General features: G+C 37.0%; 2 protein-coding genes and 1 pseudogene across 5 annotated transcripts; all 3 read left to right on the forward strand.

Annotated features, from left to right (window-relative positions):
* Nucleotides 1–2,860: 2,860 nt before the first annotated feature.
* Nucleotides 2,861–13,694, forward strand: cracdl (CRACD like). Of its 2 annotated transcripts, XM_016523351.1 has the most exons (8): nt 2,861–2,953; nt 3,061–3,187; nt 4,065–4,200; nt 5,275–5,472; nt 6,459–7,902; nt 9,769–10,724; nt 12,363–12,480; nt 12,561–13,694. In XM_016523351.1, exons 1-8 carry the CDS (start codon nt 2,896–2,898, stop codon nt 12,755–12,757), a joined length of 3,234 nt encoding a protein of 1,077 aa, XP_016378837.1. In that variant the 5' UTR covers nt 2,861–2,895; the 3' UTR covers nt 12,758–13,694. The 2 variants fall into 2 exon arrangements, with proteins under 2 accessions (XP_016378837.1, XP_016378839.1); XM_016523353.1 differs by lacking the exons at nt 2,861–2,953; nt 3,061–3,187; nt 4,065–4,200 and adding exons at nt 4,423–4,441; nt 4,872–4,902.
* Nucleotides 13,695–14,361: 667 nt separating this feature from the next.
* LOC107716793 (protein CREG2-like) lies at nt 14,362–17,757 on the forward strand. 3 transcript variants are annotated; one of them, XM_016523356.1, is made up of 5 exons: nt 14,362–15,087; nt 15,879–16,048; nt 16,191–16,304; nt 16,710–16,730; nt 16,897–16,956. In XM_016523356.1, exons 1-4 carry the CDS (start codon nt 14,677–14,679, stop codon nt 16,726–16,728), a joined length of 714 nt encoding a protein of 237 aa, XP_016378842.1. In that variant the 5' UTR covers nt 14,362–14,676; the 3' UTR covers nt 16,729–16,730; nt 16,897–16,956. The 3 variants fall into 3 exon arrangements, with proteins under 3 accessions (XP_016378842.1, XP_016378840.1, XP_016378841.1); XM_016523354.1 differs by lacking the exon at nt 16,710–16,730 and having other exon boundaries at nt 16,897–17,757; XM_016523355.1 differs by lacking the exons at nt 16,710–16,730; nt 16,897–16,956 and adding an exon at nt 16,637–16,683.
* Nucleotides 17,758–20,336: 2,579 nt separating this feature from the next.
* Nucleotides 20,337–25,091, forward strand: part of LOC107716794 (alpha-1,3-mannosyl-glycoprotein 4-beta-N-acetylglucosaminyltransferase A-like) — a 54,269-nt pseudogene continuing 49,514 nt past the window's right edge.

The raw sequence follows: 25,091 nt of genomic DNA on the forward strand, positions 1-25,091 counted from the left end.
TATGATATATAAATATACAATAAGTAATCAAAGTCAGTCATTAGTATTAATGTTTAAAGTTCGGGGTCGATAATATTTTTGTTACGCAATAATATACGCAATATACGCAATATTACAAAATATCTCTATTTTAAATTAATGCATGTTCTTTTGAACTTTTTATTCATCAAAGTATCTTGAAAAAATTTTATCACTGTTTCTACAAAACATCTACAATAAAGCTGTCCATCTGTCCTCAACATTAATAAAAACAAATGTTTCTTGAGCAGCAAAATGATTTCTGAAGGATCATGTGACACTGAAGACTAAAGTAATGATGCTCAAAATTCAGCTTTGCATCACAGGAATAAATTACATTTTAAAATATACATTAAATTAGAAAACAATTATTTCAAAATGTAATAAAGTTGCTGTTTTACTGTAATTTTGATCGAAATAAATACAACTTTGGTCAGCAAGGGACTTCTTACCGACCCCAAATTTATGAACGGTATTGTATGTAACAAGGTTTTTGGTGCATTGTTTTTCTGTGAGAATTTATTTGTCATGGCAGTATTTTCAGTTGGGAAGTTTCCGATTAATCTAGAGTTGCAGGATTAGTGCTGAGTGAATGCTTACACTGATCTCTATGCAGTGCCGTCCAGCACAAATATTATCTTTATATTCTGTGTGATTTGTGTCTGATGCTACTGTAGGTATCAGCCTTGTTGACATGGCAGTGACTGCTTAGGAAAAATGTCATAGTCTGCGTAATGTTTCCCCCCCCAAATGTTTTTAAGAAGATCCCTCAGCTACATGAGAATTCAATCTTGTGTACTCAAACATGGAGACATATTTTATTTAATAATTTTAACAATTAACACTAAGAAACATGTTGAAGTTTCTTCTGTGTAAATTAGGAAAGCAATCACAGAGCAGCAAATGTCAAAAAAAGGGATGGACTGGGTGGACTTTGCATGTTTTTTTTCTGTTGCATATCTGCATTATCAAGGCATGGTCAGTGATAAGAAAGGTTTGTTGTTATAATAAAGGATAGTGACGCCTATAAGGTTGAAATAAGTGTGAGGAACATTGTCCAAATAAAGGACACAGTCTCACATATTTCACTTAATATCTACGTGATGCTCAAAATTCAGCTTTGCATCACAGGAATAAATTACATTTTAAAATATACATTAAATTAGAAAACAATTATTTCAAAATGTAATAAAGTTGCTGTTTTACTGTAATTTTGATCGAAATAAATACAACTTTGGTCAGCAAGGGACTTCTTACCGACCCCAAATTTATGAACGGTATTGTATGTAACAAGGTTTTTGGTGCATTGTTTTTCTGTGAGAATTTATTTGTCATGGCAGTATTTTCAGTTGGGAAGTTTCCGATTAATCTAGAGTTGCAGGATTAGTGCTGAGTGAATGCTTACACTGATCTCTATGCAGTGCCGTCCAGCACAAATATTATCTTTATATTCTGTGTGATTTGTGTCTGATGCTACTGTAGGTATCAGCCTTGTTGACATGGCAGTGACTGCTTAGGAAAAATGTCATAGTCTGCGTAATGTTTCCCCCCCCAAATGTTTTTAAGAAGATCCCTCAGCTACATGAGAATTCAATCTTGTGTACTCAAACATGGAGACATATTTTATTTAATAATTTTAACAATTAACACTAAGAAACATGTTGAAGTTTCTTCTGTGTAAATTAGGAAAGCAATCACAGAGCAGCAAATGTCAAAAAAAGGGATGGACTGGGTGGACTTTGCATGTTTTTTTTCTGTTGCATATCTGCATTATCAAGGCATGGTCAGTGATAAGAAAGGTTTGTTGTTATAATAAAGGATAGTGACGCCTATAAGGTTGAAATAAGTGTGAGGAACATTGTCCAAATAAAGGACACAGTCTCACATATTTCACTTAATATCTACGTAAACAAGACAACTGGTTCTAAACAACTCCGTTTGACAATGAGGAAAGAGTACTAAATAAATAACAATCTAGCTTGCATGCCAATTACTTGGTTACTGACCCCTGATTTAACACAGTCTGCATTTAATATGTGATTCATGTAGCACATAACAGACTTGATTAAAGTAAAACAAAAAATCACTTATATACACTACCATTCAAAACATAAATACAGTAAAAACAGGAACGCTGTGAAATATTATTACAATTTCAAGTAACTATTTTCAATTTAAAATGTATTTATTCCAAAGCTGAATTTTCAGCAGCCATTACTCCAGGCTTATTATTTTTTGTGGTAACTGGGATACATTTTTTTCAGCATTCTTTTATTAATCGAAAGTTCAAATGAACAGTGTTTATTTGAAATAGAAATTTTCAAATAAGTTTTTTTTTAAATGTCTTTACTGCTACTTTTGTTCAAGTTCATGCATCCTTGCTAAATTAAAGTATTAATTTCTTCAAAAAATATTAACTTACTTTCCTCAAATTTTTAACAGTATTGTATGCTCTAAACTAACATAACATCCATAATTTTCAGTAATGGAAAAACACATGGAAAATATGACTGCAGAAGAAACCTTTGGTCTCTGTTGGGTTGAGAAAAGCCTTCTGTTATCAGATCCAGAATTTAGCCACATTGCCACACCAGAGATATGCCATTCCTCTAGTATTTTACATGTCAATAAATTACTCATTTGCTGCTCTCCTTTGTAGAACAACTACTTCACTTTATTGTGAATTTAAGAACAACAAGTAACAGTTAATAGTTAGTAAACTATAATTTGCTATTGTCTTACTACATTAGACTAGAACATTCCCTTTGATAATTCCACTGACGCTTTCCATACCCCGCCTGTATTTCTTTTTTACTCCTCATTCTGTCTCATCTGATTTCTGTGTAACAGTCCTCATTAGCAGCTGTACTGGTGAAGATGAATGTTCTGGAGGCTTCAGGAGACCCAGAGGGAGAAGGCAGTGACGACTTAACAGGTCAGAAATCTTTCAGTAAAGCTCAATGCTGTCATGAGTTAATCCAGTCTCAGTTTTTTATAATATATGACATACTATTCTAAAGGCATGATATGTTTGATGTTTAGGAAGGAAGAAGTCCAGGTTAAAGTCTAAGTCACGCCTGTTTGGGAAGATAAGGAGGAAACAGGATGATAGTGGCATGAAGCCGAGTCAGTCTGAAAGTGACATCCCACTGAGTGTGGACGACTCAGAGTAAGTGTTCACAGTGTCAGCATGGTGTGATTGAAGAAAAGCTAAACTCACCAAAGTTAACATCAACAAATTAAAAATGGACAATGTTTGATCATAAAGTTAAACTTTGAAGCAAGTTAAAGCTATACACGATTTGATGATCCCTTGTGAAAATGAAATGTACGTCGTTGCATTGAATGTAGTGTACTTCAAATCTTAAAAGTATATTTAAAAAAACTCTACTTGTAAAGTTCACTTGAAGTAATAATGTAAAGTTTAAAGAGTTAGTTCACCCAAAAATTCTGTTATTAATTACTCACCCTCATGTCGTTTCAAACCCGTAAGATCTTCGTTCATCTTCAGAACACAAATTAAGATATTTTTGATGGAATCTGAGAGCTGTCTGAACCTGCATAGACAGCAATACAACTGAAATGTTCCCAAGTCCAGAGACGTAGTAAGGAGATTGGTAAAATAATCCATGTGACATCAGGGGTTCAACCGTAATTTTTACGATGCTAAGAGAATACTTTTTGTGCGCAAAAGAAAAAAAATTCAACAATTCGTCTCCTCCGCATCACCCTGTAGTGCTATTTTGGAGAATATCAGCTGGACGTAAACAGCGTATGCTGTTCTGTGTCAGCTGCGTGGCGCCGGATCTGTTTCCTACGTTGTTGTGATTTGATCTGAACGAAAACAGCATATCCATGTGACGCAGCTGACACAGAACAGCATACATTGTTTACGTCCAGCGGATATTCTCCAAAATGGTGCTATTAAAATAAATGCATGCATTTAAAATAAATGTAAACTATATATTATTTCCATAACAAATGCTCTTTAAAAAATCACAAGGGATAACATGCCCCTCTTTGCTTTTTACATCTTTTCTTCAAAGTTGCTCCAAAGGCATGCTGGGATCCCGGGCATTTTCAAATGACAGCATTTTTAATGCAGAGCACAGTCATTCAGACCCTGAACCACTAAGAATTCTGTCTCAAGAGAACATTCATGGCAAAATTCGAGCTCTGCAGGTAAGACAGACAACACATTCAAAACACTAAACACTCTTATTATAGCTAAAATGCCCCACTTTATAAACACTCATCAGTGTGACTGACGGAAATGTTTCGAATAGACTTTAAGATTATTTATTTTGTTTGATCAGATAAAACTCCAGCAGCAAAAGCTGCATTTAGGTCCTCCCCCACTTCTGTTGCCCATTAAACGGCGTGAAGACTTAGGTGGAAGTAGCCCCTCTGAAGTTTCCCATGGAGAGGGGTGTGCGATATATATCGTCTGCGATAATATCGTAATTGTTGTTTTAACGATGTGCGATTTGACATTATCGAGTATTTTGCAAAAACCATTCAAAACATCCCTACAGAGCGCACGCATACATTACGTGAAGTCTAGACTAGTACGTGTGCGCATTTAGTGTGTTTTCTTTCACTGCATGATTCAGGCTATTAAAATGCATTTAGAATGATCACAAATTCAAGACATGATGGCAGAAAATTTATATATTTATACCACTTCATATAGTTATTCAATTTCACACGAAGAGTGCCGTTTTTCTCCAAAAATTACCATGATTACAAATGTGACATTGAATTCAATAAACAAAAGTTAATTAAGAAACTTACGTTTTAGACACCATATTGCTTGTTTTGATATCATTTTTTGTCAATATCGCACACCCCTAAGAAGGACTATACATGAGCATATCGAACAAGGTGCTTCAACTGTAATACAGCAGCATTCCAGTATCTTTGTTGTGACATAGTGTATTTTAGTGTATTGTCACTAATACATGCATGTGTTGGTGTTAAATGCATGTTTTCTGCATAGCTTTGGCCTTTCAGACTATCATTAATCAAACATCTGCACGAGTTTGTGTGGCTCATTTTGTGTCTCCATTACTGCTGCTACTACCCCAGCCTAAATCTGATGTAAACTTCTATGTCATGATGTTTGCAGTTTCTATCCCTCCCAAAAACCGTTTTGACATTATACCTGTCATTCATATATTTGATTTATGGCTTAAATTTGAATGGTTTTTTTTTGGTCCTAAATATTGTCTAATGTCACTTTTCCTTTCCTTCCAGGCCTTTTCACAGCCGCTTTCTCCTCGGCCGGTCAGCCCAGCACCTGCACCCTTTTCCCCACTTGCCCCTGGCTCAGTGGACTTCAGCACTCCTCCACAATTCACTTCCCTCCTGGACAACTCTGCTGCCCGTCACCGTATGTCCCTCAAACCTAAGAACCAAAGAGCCAGTGCCAAGAACAGGAGGGTGACCACTTCGGTGAGCCTTTTTAATGGATCCTTCTAAACTTATTATCCATTGGTGTCCATTAGCATCACCCAGTTTCCCTCGACAAAAAACCAGTGTGATTTTTCCACTGGCTTTTGAAATATTGTAGGAAGTAAGCTCTGTGACCAACAAAAGTTTGTGATTCTTACAAGTTTTGTTCATCAAAAATTCATCAGCCTTTATAAATTTTAAAACCTAAATACAATCGCCAGAAGTAAAAAGCTAAAGTTAGGCTATAAACAAACTACACAATGTACAACTTCAACGTCCACATGCTTGATCTTCTGACAACTCTTTCAGTCTTTATTTTAAATCTACAAGTTGGAAAGCTTGAATTAGCATAGTTAGAAAAGTAAACACAACGAGGCTGTGAAAGTGGACTAGTTAGTAGATAAGTTTACGTGCTTGGCTTGATGATGTTTAGTGTTCTTAACAATCTCTGTAGTCTCATTTAGCCACTTGTTAACAACCTTATTTTTAAATACTTTTAGAAATCAAGAGTGCCTGCGCCGATAGCCTCGTGGGCAGCACGCAGAAATATGGCACAGTTGCTCTTTGGGTGTCCCGAGTTTGAATACCGCCTCGTGGACCTTTCCCGATCTCGTCCCTCTCTCTCCCACTCAGATCTCCCCCTGTCAGATCTCCACTGTCCTATCAAGAAAAATGCAAAAATAAAATCATGAGTGGGGTATTACTGATGTATTTTATGTTGTAGAATAAAATGTGGAAATATCATGAACTTGTGTTAACCACAGAACTTATTTCAGGCTTTCAGCCAAAAACCCTTTGACTTGAGGACAACGGAACCAGAAGTTAAAAAATCCTCATTTCTGGGTTTTAGGACTTATTCCTGAAGAACTCTAATGCTTGTGGAAGAACAGAAATTTAAAATATTATTTTCCATATAGTTCATATTTAGTTCACATAGTTCATATTTAATAGATTTTCTATATTTGTACATTGCACTTCCTGTGTAGGCTGGAAGCAGAGTACGATCTGAGAGTTTGAACAATCTGGACCGATCGCTGACTACTAGGGAGGAAGAGACTTCTGTAAAAGAGATACCTCGCGCTCGCTCGTATTCCTCACAGGTCTTACGGGGGGAGAGGCTTACGACACCTTTAATGTCTCTGCACACTTCTGGAGATATTAGACAAGTTTCTGCTGAACCTGAGATTGAGAGAAACATCCTGTCCACATCACCTCCAAGCCCTAGCCTGCGGGAAACAACTCCAGCTGCGTCACTAGTAGCCAAACCACCAATCCCAGTGGTGCCAATTGACAAAAAGGGAAAAGGAGAAGTGAGTGAGATGCTCAGTAGCTCCAAACTACTCAAGAACACCCAAAGTAACATTGTGTCAACTGTAAGACCAAGTGTAACTACCACACCAGAATTGAGTCCTGTGAAAGATGAGAAGTCTAATGCTGTGCTAATACAAACCAAGATGGACAAAAACAGTGTTCAGAATGCAGTAAATATAGAGAAAAGCCCAGCCTCTACTCATGCTCCAACCAATGTGATTTGTGGAGTAAATCTGAGACCATCATCTCTGAGGAGAAATATACCTTCCACAGATGACAAACATGAGTCCAGGACCCTTCAGCCAGTCAGCACAGTGTCAGCTGTTAGTCATGAAGATCACACTCAAACAGAATCCATAAAGCGCCAAAGAACTGTGTCTGGATCGTTCCACTTTAATGTCTCCTCAGACAAGAGTCAAGAGCGGCCGAGGACTGCAAGCTTCACTGGAGTAGTTGGACAAGCTGGACTGAAAAAGGAACCTCCATCTCCTGCCAAACCTCCTTTAAATATCAAGATAGAGTGGCAAGTAAGTTCACAAGTCGAGAAAACAATAAAAGGCCCATCTGCTAACTTACCACCAATTTCAAAGAAGGAAGACAAAACGGACACTTCTCCAGTGATACCAACAAAGTTCACTGATCTAGCAAAGAGCCGTCCTCGGGCCCTGGATGTGGAGGAGAGTCAGGACAACGAGAAGCAGGAGATTGGGGTAGAGGCTACTGAAGAAGGAGTACAGGAGGTGGAGGTGGCAGAAGAGGCAGTTGAGGATGTGATGGAAGATGTGACTGTGGGAAAAGAGAGAGAGGCTACAAATGCATTCGGAGTGAAGCTTCGCTCTACCTCTCTTTCGCTAAAGTTTCGCTTGGACAAAGCTCAATCAGAAGACAGAGTTAAACACCACAGTGCATCGATTTCACCTCCGGCCTCACAATCTGATTCAACAAGCTATCTGCAACCTGAAGACCAATGCACTGGCATGGGGTCTACAAAAGTCCATGCTAAACTCAAAGAACCTTCTCTCCAAACCGATGCGTCCGCAACCTCAGTTCATTCCTCCGGTTCACCACCTAAGAGTTTCTGTAGAGACAAAGAGAGAGCTGGTGTCCTCAGACAGGCTGGTGAGTTTCTTTTTGTGGTTCCCCAAGGTGCATGAAGATTAAGCCTCTGGCCTATTTAGTTGCAATTATGACAAATGTGAACAGCTACATATCCTATGAGAATGATGATCCAGGTCATACCAGGAAACAGTCTGTGCTTGTCTGAGTCAGAGCATTTAGAAAGCTGATTTGTCCAAATGTTTAACTGTGCCCGTCTGTAATTACACTGATGGTGGTTACTCAACTGAGTAAACAAACGGTAGATTGGGCTCATAGATCTCTGTTTAAGTTATACCTTGTCTTATTGAACTAACAATGGACTTTACTAAATCACTAAACCAATAAAGTATTTATTACCTTTATTGCCTATTAATGATTAGTTGATTTTAGTATAATTTAAAAATAATACCAACCAGCAGAGCAGTACAGTAAATAGTGATACATGATTATTATAAAATCATAAAGAATTTAGGTATTACAGTATGAAAATTAACCATGGTTTTACTATAGTAAAAATGTAGTAACCATGTTTTTTTTTGACAATTTCTGTCATGAAACTCTAGATGGCGCAGGCTGATGGGTCCTTAATGTAAACTGATGATATTCACAGTGTTAAATGACTTGGCACAATCTGATTGGTTTATGTTGCATAAGCAGCCAATGAGCTTGCTGCTTTACATTTAAATGGCTGGTTAGCATTCAGCAGAGCTGTTCGCAGCACGCTTTTAGAGTTCCTCTAAAACCCTCCACCTTCCCCAGCTCCACCTGTATAGATCTGCTACAGGTTATTATATATGCTATTTGTGCAGCAGCAGTATGTCTCTGATGATATTTACAGAGCTATACGACTTGGCACAAGCTGATTGGTTTATGTTGCATACGCAGCCAATGAGCTTGCTGCTTTACAGTAAAATTTTCATACATTTACTTTATGTAAAATCATAAAGAATTTAGGTATTACAGTATGAAAATTAACCATGGTTTTACTATAGTAAAAATGTAGTAACCATGTTTTTTTTTGACAATTTCTGTCATGAAACTCTAGATGGCGCAGGCTGATGGGTCCTTAATGTAAACTGATGATATTCACAGTGTTAAATGACTTGGCACAATCTGATTGGTTTATGTTGCATAAGCAGCCAATGAGCTTGCTGCTTTACATTTAAATGGCTGGTTAGCATTCAGCAGAGCTGTTCGCAGCACGCTTTTAGAGTTCCTCTAAAACCCTCCACCTTCCCCAGCTCCACCTGTATAGATCTGCTACAGGTTATTATATATGCTATTTGTGCAGCAGCAGTATGTCTTAAATACTCACAACACCGTATCTGTGTATGTATTGGCAGTAGCAAGTTCCTGTACTTGCTTGCAGCAGCGATAATCTACAATTAAAGAAAATAACCAACAGCAGCAGCAATTCAGCAGCTTAGCATATCTATTCCACCAAGACCAAATACATTTACATTGTCATATCCATTACCATGCTAAAATCTTCTGAGAGTTGTCATGATAGAACCACAGTTTTACTACAAATACCATGGCTAAACTATGGTTAGTGTAGCCAAACCATGGTTAATTTGTGTTAACCATGGTTTAAATAAAATAACCATGTTTTTTTGGTTTTATTTGTAGTAAATCCATGGTTAATTTTCATAAAGGTTACAATTCACTAATTGTTTATTTTTTTAATAGCAATACTAAACAAAAAATGGTGCTACAACAACTTACAAGATGCATGCACATTAGCAAAATTTTGTGATCAAAAATGGTCCTCTGTCCATTATCAATAGTATTGTGATGCATGAAACACAGCTCACAGAGAAGTCACTGCTTTCGATTGGTCAACTAAGATGAATGGTATTTTGATAAATAAATATTCTGCATTTTCAGAACCTCCTCAGCCCTCATCATCAGCCAGCAAATCCACTAAGATTGTACCTTCACCAGCTAAAGAAGGTACAGGCTTGCCTCCAGAAGAGACTAAAGCGGTATCCTCTCAGGGGAACCCACCAACATCTACTGCTTCAGAGGTGTCCTGGATGGAGATGGCAAGAGAGAAGACCAGAAGTCTCCAACAGCTATTTACCAGTAGACTGCCTGAGTTTCCTAGCTTGCAATCTCGACCAACAACCTTGACTACAACACAACCACAAACCCAAACATCCACTTCACAAGCCAGTCCAAGAATCACACAGAACATTTCAAGCCAGCCGATGACTTCACAACCTCTTTTGAGACCTACAGAAACAAAACCGCTGCCATCTGCACAGCATTCTGGAAGATCCACACAATCTGCCACTCAGTTGATGCAAACTCAGACTGGAACAACAACAAACCAACCTTCAAATTCAAATCAGACTCAGATTGACAGTACCAGAGAAGTCCAGTTTCAGTCCAAGACTCAAATGTTTAATTCAACAACAAAACCAACCCAGTCTACAGTTACATGCACATTGAATGTGCAATCCACTGCTATAAACACAGCAAAACAGCCATCACAAGCATTGGCACCACAGGCACCACCCATCCAGCCGTCATCACCACTGCGAGCAGCATCACAGACCCCCACACAAGCTATACTGAGTCCCACAGCACCCCCAGGTTACCCACATCTGTCGTCAAGCCCAGAGTTAACGTCCCAACCGTCTGCCAATACTGTCTCAAAGGATCAGCCTCAGAATGAGGGGGGAGAGCCCAGTGTAATCTCAGGGAAAGCTGACAGGGCGTCTACGTCTCAGGGGAAAGGGACCGGGCCTGAAGATGGCAGACCAGTGTGGGCAGCAGGATTAGGAAACAAGACCTCGCTCTTACAGCGCTGGGAGAACCAAACAACTGCTGCAACCAAGGTATTATTGTTTATTTAATCTCCAAACACACTCAGTTTATTCAGTCATATATAAACCAGAGAAAGGACACCTACTTCAGCCTCAGAAAAAGGAGTGATTGTTTCACACTAGTCAAGTTTCCATCTGTGTCTTGCAAAAAAATGTTTAGAGCATCAAAATGTTTACTGATTTAGCAGATGGAAATGCTAATTATCAATCAAATTTCACAAGTGTCAATAATCTTTTTTGTTTAACTTTAGCACACAAATTCTATTTCAATACTTCGAAACTAGTTTGGAAGCACATTTTTGTCCAGAAAAATGACTTTAGGGTAAATACATGTGGGGGTCACACGACAGAATTAAACATGTGTTCATGTCCGTAATATAACATTTTTTAGTTTGTAAATTCAACTAATATCACATTTATGTTATGTTTTTACTTTATTTCTTGGATGTTGGTGAAAAGTTAACACAAATAACAAATGCTAATACTGATGCAGGTAGCTATCATACAAAATTGGTTTGCTGTGAGATCCGGGAATATTATAATACTAATTAGTGTATGACTTAACTGAAAAATGGGATTTTTAAAATATAAATGTTATTTCAAATTACTGAACTTGTTTCAGGTAAAAAAAAAATGCTCAGTGATATTATTTACAGTACACTACCATGAAAACAGTTGTGCAGCTTATTTTGGTGGAAGCCGTGATACTTTTTTTTCAGTATTCTTTGATGATTGGAAAGTTCAAAAGAACGGCATTTATTTAAAATCGAAAACGTTTGTTGCATTATAAATGTCTTTACTGTCACTTTTCATCAATATAATGCATTCTTACTTACAGGGATAGTTCTCCCAAAAATGAAAATTCTGTCATTAATTGCTCACCCTCATGTCGTTCCAAAGCCGTGAGACCTTCATTCATCTTCAGAACACAAATTAAGATATTTTTGATGAAATCCGAGAGCTTTCTGACCCTGCATAGACAGCAACTCAACTGAATCATTCAAGGCCCTGAAAGGTAGCAAGGACATCATTAAAATAGTCCATGTGACATCAGGGGTTCAACCATAATCTTATGACGCTACGAGAATACTTTTTGTGCGCAAAGAAAACAAAAATAATGACTTTATTCAACAATTTCTTCTTCTGTGTCAGTCTTTAATGCACGTTCACAACAGTACCATGGCGCATGTGTGTGGTGCTGCTGATGCAGCAGCCAGCATTCTGACGTGGAACCCGAATGCGCTGCGCCTTGTTTACAAGCAGAGGAAGATGCACATAAAACAGTCTTTGTAAACATGTCTGAAGATTTCGACATGACTTCATCCTTACTTATTCGAACCAGAATATGCAGACAATGAACTAAGAGAGATGGATGTTCTACTTCAGAACGTGTCAGCTGCGATGCATTATTATTTTTTTAAACAAGAAAAAAAAATACCACATGGTGTCTTATCCCTTGGATATTTGTAAGCCATGTTGACTTTTGAGTTTTAATTATTAATATGAATCATACATTTATAAATTAAAATAAAGGACTCTTTACGGGGGGACACGTGTACTATTTGCTCATAATATCTAGTACAGTATGTTCTGTTTGTGGTGTTTTGCTTTGTCAATTGTTTCAGATTTCCTCTTTACTAATTTTGATAGACAGGTGAGTCGAAGTCCACAGCAGAGTCCCAAACCACATCTCAATCTACAGCTCCTCTCAGACCGATCTCAAAGCTCTCAGGCACAGGCACAGGATTCGACTCAAGTTTGTCAATGCGTAAGTGGGTTACACAATATCAGTTTTACATGACAGCTACAATTGAAGTATATGCTCATATATGGTGTCGATATTTCTAGAAGCATCAGTCTCTCCTGTTCCCACGAGGTCAGCAGACAGAGAGGATAAATGGCAGCAGAAATCAACGCCACCATCATCACCTTCATCATCACCATCATCATCTCCTCTGCAGTCTGTCCGTGACACTGCCCAACCATCCTGGATGGAGCTGGCCAAGAGGAAATCCCTGGCATGGAGTGATAAGACTATGGACTAAAAAAACATAGACATGGAAGAAGAGTTTACGAGTGCAAGAAAAAAATATTCAGAGTTGGATGCTGAGGTTGCAGGATCTGAGGGCATTTTCAGGCTAGCGTTTCCTGAAGTTGCATCCATGCAGTCAGAGGTTTGCTTCATGTGAACTTCAGTAGACTTTGAAGTTGATGTTAAAGCAGTGTGTTCTGGAAGTGAACCACTATTGCTTATGTATATTAATGAGGGAAAGTTGCACATTCATCAGTCAGTAAACCTCCTAATAGTGTTTGTCTTCTAAAACCTTATGTGAGCTGCTTGCGTTCTCTCCATGTGAAGTATGAATGTATGCACAGCAGATAGGTACCAACGAAACAAAAAGGAGAAGTTAATATTGTGAGATTGAAGTCATGTTCTCATGCAACACTGGCTAACAGCTGCTGGTAATGTATTTTGTAAATGCACCACAGTGCAGCACAACAGAACTGAGTGAGAAAGTAGATCAGAGATGGAAGGGGAGGGAAACAAATTCAGGTTGAGACTCAATCAAAAGCACCCTGAGTGAGATCTCAGGAAGAGAAATAGATGGTACCATATGTTTTACCTACTCACACGTGTGCAGACACACAAAAACAATAACGGTCTCCCATGTAATATGTTGCAATATGTAATATGTTTCTCAGGTTTAACACATTGTATCATTGTTTTCGTGTGAAAATGATTAGTATGATTATTTCCTTTCCAATGACAAATTTTATTTATTTGCATAAATTCCATCCACGAATTTGTATGTATTGTGACATTATATCACCTGTTGATTTTCTGACACCTATTAGATTTGAAGATTTCTGTTATTTTATGTTAAATGTTAAATTATGTTACTGTAAGAATATTTCAAATTACTCTGAGCTTGCTTTTGAAAATACCAACTCCAATTCCTTCACCAATAAATTAATCTTACTAAATCTGGGACATGTGGTTTAGAATTCATCATGAATATAAAATATCAATAACACTGCAACAACAAAAATAATAATAAAATAAATATTGTTTGAAAGTAGAAATCAATATGGGATGTACACAATGGAAGAAGCTTTCAGAATATTTTTCAGTTAATCCGTTTAATTTTTGTTCTGTTTTATTTTATTTTAAAAAACAAACACAAAACAAATTACCATATTTGGAATGGCAAATTAGCTAACTATATATATATATATTTTGTATTGACTTACAAAATACAATACAAAAATAACTGCTATTTTATATTTTATTTTTATTCTAGTGTTACCATCATATTATATATATATATATGTGTGTGTGTGTGTGTGTGTGTGAAATCACCACCGATAATACTTAATTTGGAATGGCAAATTATGGATATCATGGTAATTTTTTAGTGAATACAATCAATTGTATTAAAAACTTTTATTTATTTTTAATGTTACCTATTTAAAAAATATTGTATGCCAAATTACCACCATACTTATTTCATTTCATTACAAATGAAATAATTATCCCACATTTATACCACCATAAAAATACCACATTTGGTATGACAAATTGGCAAATTCTTGATACCATGGTAATTTTTGGTATTGACAGATTACAATCAATACAAAAAATCCCGTTTATTCTATATTTATTGTCTTAACAATATTGACTTTATGTGATTTTTATGTACATTTTACTGACAAATTTATCTCATAAGACGACTATTGGAATATCAAATTACCCCAGTGTTTTTGTGGAAACGATGTTTAGTTTACAGTGGGGTAATTGTAACAGCAGATATGAAGGTCACCCGCTGCGGTTCTCAGGCGGTCCAGCCGGTGTCGCTGTTTCAGACGCAACAAAGTTTCAGGCCACTATCATGTAACGCCATACCCATGGTGGCGAAATAAACATACAGTTTGAAAGGGCGCAGCGTGAGTCAATGTGAATGCAATGCTGCTGCTTCATCTCGTCTCTGTACTTACGACGCTGCTGTGTGTCGGCGAGAGTTACACGATCCGGAGCGCGGTGTCGTGGGCTGTCGCCGGTGATGCGGCGGAGGAGGAAGAGCTGGACACGCACTCCGACGAGGCGCCCGCTGTGCTCGTCGATAATATCGGGATCTGGAAACCAGCCTATCCGTCCTCTGTGTACCGGGACGCTTCAGAGAAGAAACCCGAGCAGATATCGAAAAGCGAGGACGTGTCCTCCGCGTCCCGTGTGTTTTCGTACCGGATGGAGGAGGTGAAGGTGCCGTCTAGCGTCGCTGCGCCTCCGCCGCACGAGGAGACTGCGAAAGTAGCGCGATACATGGCGCACTACAGCGACTGGGGTCACCTGGCTACCATCTCCACACAGGAGCAGGTGCTGCTTTGTTTACTAGGTTGGATTTAATCTACTTTCCTGCAAAGTGCACTTGCAGCTTTGATCTATTTTTTCAGTTCTCAACAAGGGAGTCCACCAGGGGGCCTCAGCAGACTTTTAAGGACCTCAAGATGACTTAAATTATTTAAAATAAACATTACAAATCAGTCAAGATATTAATTTTAATTAACCTCTTCAACAACTGCTATTTTTCTTTGAAGATCCAGTGGCTGGCTGCATAAACTGCTTAGACTACCAGATTGATTTTAATATCAGTGTTGGGAAGATTTGAAATTAGATTGATTACCACTTGTTTAACTACTTAGTCAAACTAGTTGTTAATTATGCTGACCACATGTTCTTGCTGTCTTGGAAAACCTGGATAATATATGAGGTAGCCTAATTTTAATAGTGATTCTAGACCTGGAAAAGTCACGTAAATGATTAAATCTTAAACCATTGGCTTTTTTATAACAAATGTAAATTTTTTTATAGTTATGCCAAACTCTAAAAATACTTTATCAGGAAGAAACTGTGAATAAAATCCTTTGGAAAAACTCCTTATCCAGTAAATCATGTATGACTTAAAGAAGTCATGGGAATATTGTTGCGGACAAAGGTTGAGAACCACTGTATTAAGTGTATTACAATCTTAAGGAATAAAGTACGGTACATTCAGCCAGTCATTATCACTCACTAATCAAGTACATACATTTTTTTTATTTTATTATTACAGGCATGTATGAAATGTCTTTAATTTAGCCTGTTTTCTTTCCCCGTCATCTTTTTAGATTAAAGGACTTCCTTTTGGAAACGTTTTCTCTGTAAGCGACGGTCCAGCTGACAACAGCACTGGCGTTCCTTATTTTTATGTGACACCGATGGACAACACTGTAATGGATCTTCGCAGCTTCCCTTTTGCCTCCTTAACGTTTTCTGAGGCAGAGGGAGATTTCTGCAGGTATGTCTCTGAAATAACTGGAGTGAGAAGCCTTTACATTTAAGTCATGTTTACATATCAAAACAAAAATATCTTTGACAGAGATCATTGTATAATGATCATCTAAAGCATTCTGTCTTCCGACTACATTTTCCTGTGACAGGAAGCAGGTTTATGACCCTGAGGACCCCAGGTGTGCTAGACTCACTTTGACTGGTAAAATGGTGGAGGTGGGACCAGAAGAGCTTGACTTTGCCAAAGAAGCCATGTTCTCCAGGTAATTATGCAAATTATAAATCATGCACACATTTTTATTTCAGTGACCGCAAGCTAAACACACTTCATACTTTTAATGTTGAACATAAGGTCTTTGTTCGTTTGTGTCTGTTGGTAAAGTATGATTAGCGATCTTTGCCTATGTTTGCTTAATATTGTCTTTATTGTCTTGGCTGTTCTCTATTTATATGCTGCTTTTTGTATCTGATGCAACTAAAATGTGCATATACTTATAGCTGAAATGTATTGCTAATAAACAAACAGTCTAGTCTGAAACTTGCCTCTGCATTAGAATAATTTACATATACCAATAGATTTTTCTCTCTGAAAAAGATGCAAAGCTGTCTCTGGGGCAATACCCTAAGGTGCAACAACTAATAATTTATATCTTATTTTTCCCTGAAAAGTACATATTAGGATCATAAATGTAAATATAAGTATTTTAAACCTTCATATTATTAGTGCATAATGCATATTAGTATCTTTTGAAAAGGTACAACCCCAATGACAGTTCTGATCCTTTTTGAGAAAGTATCGGGTAAGCAATATTCCAAATAAATATATGTGTCAGTTTTGGTGTGTGCTTTGTTTAGGCATCCTGTCATGAAGAAGTGGCCCCCTGGACATAATTGGTTTTTCATGAAGCTGGTTTTGCAGCAGGTTTGGCTGCAGGACTGGGTTGGAGGAGTCTCTGTTATACCACTTGAGGAGTATTTCAAAGCGACGCCTTTCTGAGAAAAAAGAGCAACATCCTATAGTGAAAACGGTACAAGCAGAATTGACCTGATTGTGTACAGAAGGTGGTTATGTTTTTGTTACAAACTACTTTCAACTAGTGTTTTTTTTTTTCTGGCCATGATGCCGGTTCAGTGCCTCTGAACATATTCCTAAGGATTTATTGAATGTAGAAATTATGTTAAAGGAAGCATAACATTATCTATAAAACAATTTCACAGTTACTTAAGGTTGGAGATCTTTATCACATGTAGACACTGCATTGAAAGGAAAGCTATTCATTCATTATAAATAAACAAATCACTCATGCTAAATAAATCTACCACAGGCCTTCATACTTTAGTACACAAAGAAATGGTATATATTAAATAGTTGTAGACTTCTTGCCTGTTTTCTCTGAAACCCACTTTACTGTATTGAAGGTCTGACATTTCATTAACAGCTGAAATGTGTGTGCAAAAGAGAGTTTTTCATTGGTATTTATGGCATCTAATGCTTTTCAAGTTCAGTTTCAGGTCTGCATTTATACTTCTCAAGGACAGCGACTTACGGTACAGTACATGACATCATATGTTACACTACCTTACGCAATTACAATGTAATTGACACCTTAATGAAATATCTCCAATATCTGTTTGTGCCTTGCATTACCTCTTCACAATGGTATACATGTGCTGCGCAATTAAAATAAAAATATAAAAAATACATATTGTGTGGCAAGAGTAGTCATTGCTGTTTTGTGGTTGGCGTTTTAGTCTTTTAATGTAAATGAACAAATTGATTGATTGGAGTAATATGATTATGTAATAAAGAATTAAGCTTAAAATAGTATTGCCAAGAGACTTCAGCAAAAGTGTCTTATGTAACGTGGTATCTGGCTCAAGTAAAATTAAAAATGGTCTGTGCAGGTTATAATTAATCATCTCCATTTTAATGATTTCAGCTTTATCTTCAGCTGTACGAGTTCTTGTAATCCAAACATTTCTGTGAGACGTATAAGAGGCAAAAGGAAGCTTTCAATGTGAGTCACCAGTGAATAAAAATAATCGCATAGGCATCACAAAGTAGTACTGCTTGACGGTATGACTGAATTGCTGGCTGTAAACAATGTTGAAATAGAAGAGAAGAGCATATAAATACAAATAGATTGGGGGAAAGAGCTCAGTCTGTGGAGTGGACTTCAAATCCAGATGACTATGTCAAATGAAGATGAAAGGCAAAAACCAGGAAAGACAAAAGCAATTCATATGGGTTGCAGTAATACCACTTTAATGGCACTATATTTAAATATCAGGATTAGGGGAAATTTAATGAAAAGATATGACAGATGTTTGCATACAATAAAGGGTTAGGCCCACGAGCTATCTGACAGTGAAGGTCAGAAAAGCCAATCAATTATTCATTAAATGTGCATTCCCTCTGGCGCCTGCATTCAGACAGCATACACGCACATCTAAATACATCTAAATATGGCAGATGACTTTTTTTTGTCCCAAATTAGTATGATAATTATATGAGTAGTAGAAGTACTCTCAGGGAAATGGAAAGCTTTTACATTTACTGTACTGGGGAAAAATAAGCATTGATGTGATAGGAAAACCTTTTTAATAAAAATAAAAATCTATATCCAGCCTTTGTTAAAATTTGCGTGAGCTGTGTTTTCAGTGCAAATGATTAATTATTTTATTTATTTGTATTATGCATAATTATGCACTAAAGAGAAATGTACATTCACATTATAAAATGTTATATTGTTGTAATAGTCTTTTGCTTTTACATCTATACAAAAACAAACAAACAGTATGGTTTAAAGCAATAGAAAATTAGAAACATCGTAATTTCTTTATGTATGTAACTTTCCTTGTAATATTAATAACCACATAAAAATCGAAATAAATCATTAGGCCTATACCACTTTCACCCAGTGGTAAAACTATTTCTGTACTTTCTTTTAAAGGTGAATTTAAAATAATTTAATGACTGACTACTCTTATTCCAAACAGTGTTGGGGAGTAATAATTTCTTTATGTATGTAACTTTCCTTGTAATATTAATAATAAACCACATAAAAATCTAAATAAATCATTAGGCCTATACCACTTTCACCCAGTGGTAAAACTATTTCTGTACTTTCTTTTAAAGGTGAATTTAAAATAATTTAATGACTGACTACTCTTATTCCAAACAGTGTTGGGGAGTAACTAGTTACATGTAGCCTTACTAAATTACGTAATTTAATTACAAAATAAATGTAATTGTAATCAGTTACAGTTACTGATAAAAAATGTGTAATTAAATTACAGTTACTTATGAAAATGTTAATAATTACAAAGGGGGTTACGTCTGATTTTTTTCACACACACCCACATACAGATTTAATAGATTCATAAATTGCAGTGACTGCTGTAAAATATGAAACACCAGTGTTTCAGGAGTTTAGGACACAGAATATGACATGCTTATTCGATAACTGCTTTATTTACTATTTGGATTTATGCATATGCTTTATTTTTTAAGATAACTGTTTTTTTTCCCCAAGATGCCAGTGTTTCCTGTTATAACTACTGTATGCAAAGATTTTATTTAAAAAACAGTATCATAGCTACCGTTTCTTATGGTTTTAAATCTGTACTTATCCTCAGAATGACCTCAAAGAAAGTCTTATTTTGTGTTAGCTGTGCTTTAAAATTAAATTATTATAATCTTAATTCAAGTGATGAAGGACTAATCAGTGTTGAGTACTGTAAAATTAACCCTGGCTGGTTTATATGTTTGAAAATGATTAACAGTTAGAAATTTCGAGAAGTAATAAAAAGTAATCAAATGTGATCAGTTACATTACTTTAGTAAAGTAATTGAAATAGTTATACTACTTATTACATTTTAGATAGGGTAACTTGTAATCTGTAACCTATTACATTTCCAAAGTAACCTTCCCAACACTGATATCAAATATAGTATTTCATAGAAAAATATGTACAGTACATGTCAGTCTCCATGCAATGAGAGCTTGTTGATGAATACTTGCACTTTGGACTGGTACTTTGACAATGGAAGAGTATTTCAGCCGGAATTTATGGACACCCAATACTTTAAACAGAATTGCGAAAGGTGTTGCAAAAATGATCTCTATTTTACTGAGTGAGTGTGCAATGGGTTCAGTCCGCCGTATGGCGGCAGATAGAAGCTGCGCGCTGACTCCAGCCAATCAACGTCAGCGATGGGCGGGGTCTGATGACTCCAGCCAATCATAGTTCTGGGTGAGTGTGTGTGTCTTCAACAAAGCTTGATTGAGAGATCACATCACCGTTGACGACTCTGGAAGGACTGTCCGTCAAATTTGCTATTTTAATGAACATCACAAAACGTGTTTTTGCTCGGTTTTTGACTGGATAGTTTTGACGAGATCGAGCTGCGCCGGTTCTCTGTTCAATAACAGGCTGAAAGGTAAGAAGTGTTGAACTTGAGGTTGTTGCTCATGCCTGTCTGGCATATTTTGGGGTCCTCCGACAGGTAGTCAACTCTGTTTATTTCACAGCCCCGAATTATATAGCTGTTTTTAACAATTCAGTGTTTTATTTTACCCAGTCAGCCCCTTCCTAAATGAATTATCCTCTGCAGTATTTCTGTATGTCTCTTGGTGCTTCATGTCCTTAGAAATAAGGTTGCATACATATTTAAACAGCTACGTTATTTGTTTAATTATGTTGTAGTCAATGCGGACCGCACAAAAAAAAAAAAAACGGAACCAAAACAATATGATTTCATGTCGGTTTCTGTGCCTATCTATATTTATTTATTCATTTATTTTTTATCTAATCATGATCTCTTCCAGTAACGGCAGGCATGAGGATTGCACATCTTTCTCTGGAAATGCATCAGTTCCGCTGGGCTGCCTCGTGACTCCAGCAGCGACCGGGAGGAGGAGGAGGACCGCGGCGCAGACAGCAGATGATCCGGGTCCCCGTCAGCTCCTGTCCGCTCCCCTGAAGCGCGTATGCACGCCTGGATCAGGAGGACCAGAGGCAGCTGCACGGGGAGGCGCTGAAATGAGATGAGGCTCAGACATGGAACTGTTGCCACTGCGATTATTTTCTTCACGTCGTTTCTCAGTCTGTCCTGGTACACGGCTTGGCAAAATGGCAAAGGTGAGTAAATTCGTCGCTGAGATTAATTCATTTATGCTATATCATACGAGCAAGAAGCTAATGTTTCTTAAATTCAGTACTACATCACAATTGTGTGTGCAAATTTTATACACCAGTTTAATGAAATTTAAAGTTATTCATATCAAGCAATTTACGGTTTAAGACTAAATTTGGGCTTTTAGTTTGTTAGTTCTATAAGAAACTGAAAAACTTTGCCATTCATCAAGCATCATCGGGTGTAAAATCTGGTCTGGAGCAGTGTGTACATGTGGAACGGATCTGCAGAGATTTTCTCCTCACTCAAATTGTTCTATAATCAATCCACTCCAGCTCAGGGTTTTTAATTTGACACGCTCTAGTGAGAGAAACCCACTCTGAGTGAGTGCTGAGTAAAATAAAACGCTTGCAACGTCCGAAATCAAATACTGAGTAAGTGCTACTACATTTAATAAAGAACATACTTTTCAACTGTTAAAGAAGTGCATTTTATATAGTATCGATGAGAATAGTATAAATGAAATCCGGACGTAATACATTCATCATGCGTTCATTACTTCCTAACAATTCACATTTTTCTTTGGCCTCGGGATTGTAAAGTGTCCATCGGATGCACATACACTTCGTAATTTTTTCTGCAAGTTATACGTTATTTGGGTCCATTTCGCCTAATGCTTTATGAATTCAGCCATGCTGTTCTCTGAAACTCCATGAACACTGTCAAATGGAGTGATGCAAATAACCATGAAATGCCTCAATATTGACTAAATTAGAATAAGGACCAGAACTGTTGTATAATTAATTAATTAATATGCAGGTTCCTTCAAACAGATTAAGACACTCTTTTTGTTGAATTAAATTTTTTGATGGCAAATTTGTGTGCAAATTTTATCGAAGCAATTAATTGTAGTAACTATGGTATTTTGGCCTAAGCTATTGAATTCTGTGGTAATATTTTGCAAGGTGCTTGATGGTTAAATAGCTGGGCTGGTGACCAAAAGGTTGCAGATTCAAACCCCACAAGGGGTGATCAGTGAACTGATATCAGGCACCACAGACATCAGTCTGAGAACACACCCAGTTGGCTGTACTAGATGACATTAATCTTAAAGGAACTTCATATTTTCTGTCCATAAAGTTTGTAAAGAGAAGTATGTGGGGAATTTCAGGTTAGGATAATACCAAACCACCCTAGTTGGAAATCAATGGGCTCTGGAGCACATTGTGACAGCTCATTGCTCTATGGTCGATCATTCTCTAGTTAAATCCATCCGTGTATTGATTAGAGTTGTATAAAGCAGAACGTACAATTCTGTATGCTTGTTGATGATGTTTGCCAAACTCCGATCCTTGCTTCTTTCTCAAGCAAGTTTTCTCCTTGGGATTTAGCCAAATCTAGAGGTTGACCAATTTGCATTCACCCTCATTTGCATTCCCAAAGCAAACAAATGGAAAAACATTTGTAATGGCTGTGAGATGTAGTAAGATATCAGATATTTTAGACATTTTATTACATTTTCATGCAAGTTAGGTTTGCAGTGACATTTTTGGCCTTTGTAAGATTTGTTTTGCTAAATCTGTTTTTGTCATTTGTTTTTGGTGAATTTCGTTCCCTAAGAATTTCAAAAGTCTCTATTTTGTCTCTATTTTCCACACATTCACATTATACAGACTTTTACTGTACATTTATTTATACTGATAGTTATATGGATTTTTGACTCAAGGTTAATATAATAGACTACAGTCCTGGAGAGGAATCAGAAAAATTCCCTCTCCACCAAAAACCTGTTTTATAACATCATATTCAACCTGTCGTTGAGAAGCTGTTGATCCTGGATCTTGTTAAGGTTAATTTTGTTGAAGATTCTGTTTAAAGCTTTAAGGTACAAAGAGACACTTGTGTGTCAGCTCATTGGACGGATCTCAGAAATGTAAGATAAATCCTAAAAAATGTGATGCGCAACCTAAGCAGTTGAATATCAGAGTCAGACGGGAAAATCTTAGAGAGAAAGGTCACTGTATTCATTGACATGAAACCCTCCCACATATGTACACACCTCGGAAGCCTGGTCATCGAGGGCATATAGTGACTCATTATTTCATAGTTTGATGCCACTCAGGTCTGAATAATTCTCGCCTCGACTTGCTGCTCTGTTGTAGGCTTGCCGCGATAGACGGTGCTGACGGTGATACCGTTGTTAAGCCGCAAAACCAGTTATGTCACTTGACCACCGTGGCACCGACCCCCACCGTCGTTTTGTTTTTTTTATAAAAAAAGAACAGACACTACATTTAAAAACTGAACGCGGCTGCTCAATGTAGCGTGCCGAACGACAGTCGCATCACAGATCAGACTTCATTTCTCCAGTGAGGAGAGTAAGTCGAGCTGACTGACAAGAAGAGTGGGGTGAGACAGACAAGACGATCGCGGATGATTTAGTTTCGAAACGAAATGTAAAAGCGCCTGTTTGGCAGTATTTTGGAGTATGAAAAGCCTGTTGACTTTTGCCGTTTATCTAAGGTGATTTTGGAAGTTTTTTTTAAACATTCGTTTCTTATTTAATTGGTTCCACATTGTTTGCTGATTTTTACTTTATTTATCACCATGTTTTGTACATTCCACTTGCGCCCGTGTTCTTTGCAGCTTCTCGTACATAACGTGTAGTCATGTGGTGCTAGTTCACATTTAAAAAATGCTTCTACAAAAAAAAAAAAGTTTCATCTGCAGATATCGCCTTGTTTAGGGATCTGTGACTTTGTGCATACGGACATCTGGCTGCTAAGTAGTGATTATGTTTTTCAGCAATAGTGTGCACCCTTCATTTACAAAGAAATGAAGGTCAGGGAAAAATCTGTAGATGGAAAAATCTCCAGACAAGTTCTTTATGCATTTTTATTTTTTTGTACTCGTTACTTTGCACTTTTTGTTAGAAAATGTTTATTTACTATTTATTCATTTCTGGGGCAATATATCGCACAACAAAAAGTTGTTATCGTGACAGGCCTACTCACCGTCACAACCCTACTCTGTTACCTTTTCTCTGTCAGGCCTGATCTGCATGATATTGAGTGGTGTTTGTATAGGGAAACAAATTTATAATGTTTTCAGTTCAGCCTGATTGCTTCGTTATTGCCTTCTAAGGTTCAAGGTTCAGCCTGATTAGAAGTTCAGTTCAGATCTGAATTTTTTTTGTGGTGTTCTTGGTGTTTGTGGCCTAGCTGAGCATGCTTTGCTTATTTTCAGTTGCCTGTCATAGTAATTGATTTGTATATGTGTACAGCGAATGTTACCTGAAAGTTAAATATGGCTGTGCTGAGTCCTATAAAGATAAAATATTTCCACTTTATATAAAATATCTATTTCATTAGAAATTCTTTATATTTCAGATCCTTTTATTAATGAATTTGTGTGTAATAATAAGTACAAACTCACAGCATTTCTTAGCATGGTCAAAACCACTTCTAAGAGGCACCATACTGAAGATTCAATCAATATTCAGTTAAGATATTCTGATGCATCATGATGTTAAAGTCACATGTTAATATTTGTTTAGATTTAATTAAATAGGGGGGGGGGTAGATTAGTTAAATCTAACTTTACAATTATTGCTCTGTTATCAATAACAATTGCAATACCACAGCAGCAACTTACATTATTTTACAGTAGGGATGTAACGATTAACCGCGAGCCGGTTGAAAATCGATTCAAATATGTGACGATTCAAATCGGTTGAGATGCTAAACAAATCGCGATTCATTTAGGGGTAGGAGTTTATATGAATGCATGTCTGAGGGAACTTACTGTCTTTAGAAATGTTTAGATGGTATTTTTTTTTATTAATCTTGCCTCTGTATAATGCATATTAAAAGTTCATAAGTGCAGCGCTGCTTTGTTTACAGCGGTAACC

This window comes from Sinocyclocheilus rhinocerous, unplaced genomic scaffold (genome assembly GCF_001515625.1).
Source record: "Sinocyclocheilus rhinocerous isolate Xijiao unplaced genomic scaffold, SAMN03320098_v1.1 scaffold1441, whole genome shotgun sequence".
NCBI classification, from domain to species: domain Eukaryota; kingdom Metazoa; phylum Chordata; class Actinopteri; order Cypriniformes; family Cyprinidae; genus Sinocyclocheilus; species Sinocyclocheilus rhinocerous.

Bases quoted from the DNA above. Each gene is read 5' to 3' on its own strand.
- LOC107716793 (XM_016523354.1), top strand. From the start codon at position 14,677: ATGCTGCTGCTTCATCTCGTCTCTGTACTTACGACGCTGCTGTGTGTC. The intron at 16,049-16,190 runs GTATGTCTCTGA...TTCCTGTGACAG, and splicing joins GCAGAGGGAGATTTCTGCAG to GAAGCAGGTTTATGACCCTG. The intron at 16,305-16,896 runs GTAATTATGCAA...TGCTTTGTTTAG, and splicing joins AAAGAAGCCATGTTCTCCAG to GCATCCTGTCATGAAGAAGT.
- cracdl (XM_016523351.1), top strand. From the start codon at position 2,896: ATGAATGTTCTGGAGGCTTCAGGAGACCCAGAGGGAGAAGGCAGTGAC. The intron at 5,473-6,458 runs GTGAGCCTTTTT...CTTCCTGTGTAG, and splicing joins ACAGGAGGGTGACCACTTCG to GCTGGAAGCAGAGTACGATC. The intron at 12,481-12,560 runs GTAAGTGGGTTA...CGATATTTCTAG, and splicing joins CGACTCAAGTTTGTCAATGC to AAGCATCAGTCTCTCCTGTT.